This window comes from Myotis brandtii, unplaced genomic scaffold (genome assembly GCF_000412655.1).
Source record: "Myotis brandtii unplaced genomic scaffold, ASM41265v1 scaffold509, whole genome shotgun sequence".
NCBI lineage: Eukaryota > Metazoa > Chordata > Mammalia > Chiroptera > Vespertilionidae > Myotis > Myotis brandtii.
Genome location: NW_005369409.1, coordinates 153,536 through 161,834, shown reverse-complemented (window position 1 = coordinate 161,834; position 8,299 = coordinate 153,536). Strand labels below are relative to the sequence as shown.

The 8,299-nt window shown below is 40.0% G+C and overlaps 1 protein-coding gene across 1 annotated transcript in view; it reads left to right on the top strand.

Annotated features, from left to right (window-relative positions):
* The window catches only part of ATP7A (ATPase, Cu++ transporting, alpha polypeptide), a 187,038-nt gene that overhangs the window by 157,405 nt on the left and 21,334 nt on the right, over positions 1-8,299 (top strand). The window contains exons 16-17 of the mRNA XM_005877137.2: positions 1,143-1,325; positions 3,826-4,042. Coding sequence (XP_005877199.1) covers positions 1,143-1,325; positions 3,826-4,042 — 400 coding nt within the window. The remainder of the gene's footprint in view (positions 1-1,142; positions 1,326-3,825; positions 4,043-8,299) is intronic.

The following is an 8,299-nucleotide window of genomic DNA, read 5'->3' as shown; positions in this document are numbered from 1 at the left end:
TCAGTGTCCCGGTAATCGCTGCAAGCACCTCTGAGAGAAAGCCGCCCTCGAGTTCCGACTGATGCCAGACAGTCCAGTTTCTCCCCGTATGAGTCTGGGTCCCCAGAGACTCACTGGAGTCAGGGCCGTCGGGAGCTTTAGCCTCCCTCCTGATTGCAAAAGACACTGGCGTCCTCCGTTGCCAGCCCCTTTCTGCGTGCGCTCAAGCCTCCGTACCTCTGTACTTTACTTCCGCACCTCCTCTGAGTCTCAGTGTGCTTTTCTCTTTCCTTCTAGTTGTAGAATTTCCACTCAGCCAGCCTTCCTGTGGTTCTGGATGATGTCTGTTTTGTCTTTTAGTTGTATTTTTGAAGTGGTTGTGCAAGGCAGCAATTTCAGGTGTTTACCTATGCCGCCATCTTGGTTTCTCCTGACTGTGTTTTCTAATTGCAGACTCTTCTTATTCCTGTCTGGGCTGCAGTTCCCTCATTGATTCCCTAAGCTCTGTCTTCAATAAAGTCAAAGCAGCCCAGCAGGTTTTATCTGGTGCTCACTTCAACTTAATTGTTTACCTTTCTTTTATAATTATCTTCCTAATGCCCAGATTTCCCCTATAGATCTGTAATTCATTGCTATTTAAAGTCTTTATCTTTCCCTGGAGGCACTAGAGCAGCCGTGGGCAAACTACGGCCCTCGGGCCGGATCCGGCCTGTTTGAAATGAACAAAACCAAAAAAAAAAAAAAGACCGAACCCTTTTATGTAATGATGTTTACTTTGAATTTATATTAGTTCACACAAACACTCCATCCATGCTTTTGTTCCGGCCCTCCGGTCCAGTTTAAGAACCCATTGTGGCCCTCGAGTCAAAAAGTTTGCCCACCCCTGCACTAGAGGCATCTCTTAATTAACTATTAACAGTCAACTTTTAACAATTAGTTCTAGGTGTTTAACATGTATCCACAGTAGGTTAAACACTTGCAGTGTGTGTGTGTGTGTGTGGGCTGGGGGTAGGTCTAACTAAAGGTATTTCTTCCCTTATTCTCCCAAAGACAGTTTATTAAGTCCAACCTTATTAAGAAGTAAACTTTTTTCTCATTTCTGGAAAGGTGATATTAAGGATTATCAAGTCATATAGGTGTACTGTATTTTAATTTTCTTACAGGTAAAGGTAGTAGTATTTGATAAGACTGGAACCATTACCCATGGAACCCCAGTAGTGAGTCAAATAAAGGTTCTAGTGGAAAGTAACAGAATATCACGCAATAAGATCCTGGCCATTGTTGGAACTGCTGAAAGTCACAGTGAACACCCTCTAGGAGCAGCCATAACCAAATACTGCAAGCAGGTACAGTTTTTCCTCTTGTTACTAGTAATGTAGTCATCTACTATTGGAATTACTCAGACCAAATCCAAATGCATTTGACTATGATTTATGTAGATAGTTGATATAAGGCTTAGAGAGACTTGTATTTTCTTATTTTATTTTATAATATGTCTGATTCTTCATATAGAGAAATATAAAGGTGAAAACAGGAATTAATTATAATGCCACCTGGATAACTCCTGTTGACTAAAGAAAAGAAGTAATACAAATTATGGTAAAAAACTTCAGATCAGAGAGTTGCATAAGGAAAAGGGAAAGTCTTATTCCCTGCCTACTTCCATAATTTCTCTCTCCAAACTTTAAGAAGTGTTAACCTGTTAACAATCTTTTAAAATAACAGTTTTTTGAAATACAATTCACCTACTATAAAGTTTACCCTTGTATAAGTATACTTTTTAGTATATTCACTATTGTGCATCTATTAACTACTTTTAATGCATATAACAAAATACATGCATTTATTGTTTTTTAAACTTTACATAGAAAGGTCACACAATGACCAATATTTGGTACCTTGTTTTTCAATTTTATTAAATGATTTTTCCATATCAGGACATATAGATCTGCCTCATTGTTTTTAATGGCTATATTATATTTTACTGTACAATTGGGTTTTGGCTCTTACAATATACAATTAACATCCTTATTAGCTTTTGCAAGTTTATCTCTATGTTAAATGCCTATTAATGCAATTGCTAGATCAAGCGATACATGCAGTTAACTTTTTTGGGGGGGGGTACTTATTAAATTATATTTAGAAATAATAGGAAATTCAAAAAGACCTCTGAAAAAGAGAGTTTGAGTAGTTACAAACTAAGGGTTACAAATCTTATTTCCGTTTAAGATTCTCCAAACATGCCTTCCTCCAAATACATTTAAGACCTCTGGCCTCAAAACTGCCTTCAGCAAAAGAAAAAACCAAAAACCACATGCAGTAACCCACAAAAGGAAATCATGCAGTTAAATTTTGATGAATACTACCAATGTCCATGTGAAAAATATTACCAACACCCACATGGAAGGTTGTAACAGTGTATACTTTCACCAGAAGTTATGACTGCCCATTTCTGCATTCTCACCAACACTATTTTCTCCAATATAATGAGTAAAAAATGTTAACTCATTGGTGGTTTGCTTTTCATTTCCTTAATTATGAATGAGGTTGAGCATTTTTTCATATGTATATTAATCATTTGAATTTCTTTTTCTGTAACCTGTCTGCTTGAATCCTTTGCCAATTTTTCCATAGGGCTGCTTACCTTTTTCTCATTGCTTTGTATACGTTCTTTGTAAGTTATGTCACATACTTTTATAGTTAAAATGCGGCAATTTCTACCATTGATGTTTCCATTTCTTTATTTGTGTTTTTTTCCTTTTTACCTATTAACTATTACTGACCTGGCTTCTTTACATGCACATGGAAAAACTTAGAGGATGAAGATATAAAGAGCCAGAATTCCTTGGTTTACTAAGAACACAGAATTATTCTAGAGAGGCACTCTAGTAACTAAAGGCCTTGTTCTTGGTTTTGCCCTTTGCCCTGTACTGAACAGAATATCTGATCTGACAGTAGTATTAAATATTTAACTTGTGATTCTCTACTGGAAAGGGCAGAGAATATTGATAAATCATCCATGTTTTCTTTCCCTAAGGTTGGTATACATTTTAGAGAGTGGGATTAAAACAAAGGATTCTAATGATCTCCTGTAACTTTGGACACTATACTCAACATTTGGTTCTTTTGATCTTATTAAAATCCACGATCATTTAAAGATAGGTGATAAAAGCTCCACAAGTCCTCCTCTGTGAGTCTGTGTAATAAAGGATTAAACTTGCCCAAAGGTTTGGCCTTTGGCCCCAGCTCCTAGGTGGTAACATCCAAGTCCTTGGAGTATGCTACCTGATAAGAATGTCTTGGTTTACCTGGGGGCCTTGGGCCATGCCAGATAGTCTATACTAATGGTATGATTTATGTTGAGAGACCTAGGGCCATGCTTTATCAGCTCAGCCCCTGGAAGGGTTAGAGGCTAAGGTCAGCAATGGAGAAGGTCAGTCATGTCTACACGACTGAGGCCCAATAAAAACTCTGGACACCAAGTTTCAGGTGAGCATCCCTGGTTGGCAGCACTCCATAGACATCATCATACATACTTGCTGAGTTAATTAAGCATTATTCACATGACTCTACTGGCAGGGGACCACTGGAAGCTTCATGCTGGGTATCTCTTGAACCTGCCCTATGAACCTTTTTCTTTTGCTAACTTTAATCTGTGTCCTTTCACTGCAATAAAACATAATAGTTAATATAAAGACCAAAAAAATTCCACTGTCAAGTAGACAATGATAAGTGATAATTTTGTTCTAAACATTTTAAATTAACCAAAAATAATCTTTTATCTTGCTAATGATGATTTTGGATTATTAGAACAATAGAGAAAATCCTCCTGTTTCTATTTGTTAGGAGCTGGACACTGAAGTCTTGGGTACCTGCATAGATTTCCAGGTTGTGCCAGGCTGTGGTATTTCCTGTAAAGTCACCAATATTGAAGGCTTGCTACGTAAGAATAACTGGAGGATAGAGGAAAATAATATTAAAAATGCATCCCTGGTTCAAATTGATGCAAGCAATGAACAGTCATCAACTTTGTCTTCCATGATTATTGATGCCCAGCTCTCAAGTAAGCTAATTTTCTTTGTAGTACCAATTATGGGACAGTAATTAACAGGTGTCTAACTTTATAATCCTGAACTGTTATATAATAAATAAAAATTGGCATTATGGTTTCATTCTTGCAGGTCAATTTTACCATAGGCCTCTGATTGCTTCACTCAAGTTACTTGAGAACATTTTCCAACTATGCACCTATTTTTAAAAAAATCTTTATTGTTGAGAGTATTATAGATGTTCCCCTTTTTCCCCCTCATTCCCTCCTCCACCTGGTTCCCACTCTGCCCCAGGCCTTTACCACCCTATTGTCTGTGTCCATAGGTAATGTATATATGCATATAAATTCTTTGGTTAATCTCTTAGTAATCCATAAGGGGCCTTAGGATACAGGTAATGTTCTTGATTCAGGAGCTGGTTACACAGATGTGTTCACTTTGTTAAATTCATCAAGTTGTACACTTAAGATGTGTTAACTTTTTTTGTATGTATGCTATATGTTAATAAAAAGTTACAAAGAAAAAGAAATGCTAAGACCAAAATGTTAAGATTGGCAAGGAGCTCACTTTACTCACTGTTATTAGGTAGGCTAAGGCTTAGTTCACATCTCTGGTACAAATGACCCAAGGATAAGAAAAAACTTAAAAATATGACTGCCCAAACACTGTTGTTAATTTATAAGTATCCATGAAGAAGTTAAGTAATTGAAAGAACACTGGAATTAGCAGATACTTTTCTTTTCCTTTTTTATTTAAAAAAAATCTTTATTGTTGAGAGTATTACAGATGTCCCCCTTTTTCCTCCCTATTGCTCCCCTACACCCAATTCCCACCCCACTCCAGGCCTTCACCACCCTACTGTCTGTGTCCAGAGTTAATACATATATGCATATAAGAACTTTGGTTAATCTCTTCCTGCAACCCCCTCACTAACTCCCTCTGAGATTCATTAGTCTGTTCCATGCCTCTGATTCTATTTTATTCATCAGTTTATTTTGTTCATTAGATTTCTTGTTCAGTTATTTTGATTTTTAGATTCAACTGCTGATAGATAAGTATTTATTGCCATTTCTATTGTTCATATTTTTTATTTCTTTCCTTCCTCTTTTTCTTCAAAAATACCCTTCAACATTTCATTTAATACTTATTTGATGATGAATTCCTTTGGCTTTTTCTTGTCTGGATAGCCCTTTAACTGACCTTCATTCAAAATGATAGCTTTGCTGGGTAGAGCAATTTTGGTTGTAGATCCTTGCTTTACATGACTGAATATTTCTTGCCACTCCCTTCAGGCCTGCATAGTTTCTGTTGAGAAATCAGCAAACAGTCGTATGGGTGCTCCCTTGTAGGTAACTAATTGCTTTTCTCTGGCTGCTTTTAAGAGTCTCAATCTTTGTCTTTAACCCTTGGCATTTTAATTATGATGTGTCTTGGTGTGGGCCTCTTTGGATTCCTCATGTTTGGGACTCTGCGCTTCCTGGACTTGTTAATCTATTTCTTTCACCACATGGGGGAAGTTTTCTGCCATTATTTCCTCAAATAGGTTTTCAATATCTTGCTCTCTCTCTTTTCTCTTTCTGGCACCCCCATAATGCAAATGCTGGTATACTTGAAGTTGTCCCAGAGGCTCCTTACACTATCTTCATATTTTTATGTTTTTTGTTTAAGTAATTCTTTATTATTGAAAGTATTACATATGTCCCTCTTTCCCCGCCATTGACCCCCTCCAGCTATCTTGATATTTTTGGATTCTTTTTTCTTTTTGCTCTTCTGATTGGGTTTTGTGTTTTTTTTCATCTCATATTCCAAATCATTGATTTGATTTTCAGAATCTTCTACTATTGAATTCCTGTAAATTATTCTTTATTTCAGTTAGTGTATGCTTAATTTCTGACTGGTCCTTTTTCATGTCTTTGAAATTCTAAGATTCTTGTGAGTCTCACTAAGTCCCATGAAGCTATCATTAAGATCCTTGAGCAACCTTATAACTATTATTTTGAACTCTATATGCAATAGTTTGCTTGCTTCCCTTTCTTTCATTTGTGACATGTTTCTGTGTCTCTGCATTTTGGCTGCTTCCCTATGTTTGTTTCTATGTATTAGTAGAGGTGCTATGTCTCCTGGAATTGGTAGAGTGGTCTTGTGTAGTAGGTGTCCTGTAAGGCCCAGTGGCTTAGTCTCCCCAGTCACCTGATCTGGGCCTTCTTGATGCATCCCTGTGTGGGCTGTCTTATTGTAGTTGAGCTTTGATTGCTGTTGGTGTCACTGGGAGGAATTGACCTCCAGGCCAATCAGCTGTGGGGACCAGCTGTGACTGCAGTGGGACAGTTGCTGTGCAGGAGACCCCCACTATGGAGCAGGACTTGCTTTAGTGGGGCTTTGATGCTCACTGAGTCTACCTCTTGAGTGTGTCGCTTGTGGATGTGTAGAGTCAGATGTGGCTGCCAGTCAGCTCTGTGGGGAGGTTTCAGAACAGGAATAATAATCCCTTCAAGCACCCCCATCTACATGTCAGAAAGCTGCCCCCAGGTTCCTGCCCTTATCCCAGACAATCCAGCTCCTTCCCATATGTCCCTGCATCCCCCAAAGCTGCTGCCTAGCACTAGCACTCAGAGGCAGCAGGACCGTGTAAGTTCATGTGCCAGCCCTTTGAAAGGAACTGCCTGGGGCTCCAGTAGCCTCCATGTCACTCAGCTACAGTCCCTGCTGGTTTTTACAGCCTGAAGTTATGGGGACTTCTCTTCCCAGCTCTGGAACACTGGGCTGAGAGGTCTGGTGTGGGGCTAGGATCCCTTGCTCCTCACGGGAGGCCTCTGCAGCCAAGATATCTCTCTTGATTGAAAAAACCTCCACACCTGGGAACTGGACCAGCCCTTTCCATGCCTCTGCTGCTCCTACCAGGGTCGATGTACTTTCTTCTTCTCTATTTGTAGGACTTCCATTCAGCCAGTTCTCAGGTAGTTCTGAATGATGGTTGTTCTGTATTTTAGTTGTAATTTTGATGTGGTTGTGGGAGGCAGTGAGTACTAGTGTTTACCTACCTGGCCATATTGGTTCCTTCCTTGCTGTAGTCCTCAACTGTGCTCCTTGATTCCACTGTAGAGTGATAAAGTCTAGCCTTAACCTGATCTTCCATCTAATTTCAGCTTTCTTTTATTTCTCATCTGTAGCTACTCCAGATTTAAAAAAAAAATCTTTATTTTTGAGAGTATCACATATGTCCCCCTTTTTCCCCATTGACCTCTTCTAACCTGCCCCTGCTCCCCACCCCAGGCCTTCACCACCCTATTGTCTGTGTCCATTATGCATACATGCATACAAGTTCTTTGGTTGATCTCTTCCCATACACCCACCCACCCCGCCTTCCCTCTGAGATTCAACAGTCTGTTCCATGCGTCTATGTCTCTGGCTCTATTTTGTTCATCAGTTTATTTTGTTCATTAGACTCCAAACTTTTAATATCCTTCACACGATCCTGTGGCCTTACCCATAGTTCCTTAAGCAAATTATCTGGCTTATTTTTCACATAGGAAAATTAAGGCTCCCAGACACTGCACCCCCCCCCCAGATTTATTCCTTTTTCAAATTGTCTAATGAATCCCCTCATCTTTGCTATGGATTCCATCCTCTCATACACACACACACACACACACACACACACACACACACACACACTAGAGGCCTGGTGCACGAAATTCATGGGCGGGGGGGGGGGGTCCCTCAGTGTGGCCTGTGCCCTCTCACAGTCTGGGAGGCCTGGGGGGATGTCCAACTGATGGCTTAGTGGGCCTAAGCCATCAATCGAACATCCTTAGCATTGCCACGGAGGCAGGAGAGGCTCCCACCACTGCCGCTGTGCTCGCCAACCATAAGCCTGGCTTCTGGCTGAGCGGCACTCCCCCTGTGGGAGCACATTGACCACCAGAGGGCAGCTCCTGCGTTGAGTGTCTGCCCCCTGGTGGTCAGCGCGCATCATATTCCACCATTCGGTCATTTGCATATTCGCCTTTTATTATGTAGGACATGCTGTAGATGAGGCCCCCTAGAACCATAAGAAATGCAAAAAATTCACTGTTAACTCATTCTCGAATTGCCCCCCCTGTGGGGCGTGTGCTGCACCTTGGGAACCACTGTGCTTGACAGTTTTCCTCTCTGAACTTCATTTCTGAATACATACGCATATACCAGTGATGGCGAACCTATGACACGCATGTCAGAGGTGACACGCGAACTCATTTTTTTGGTTGATTTTTCTTTGTTAAATGGCATTT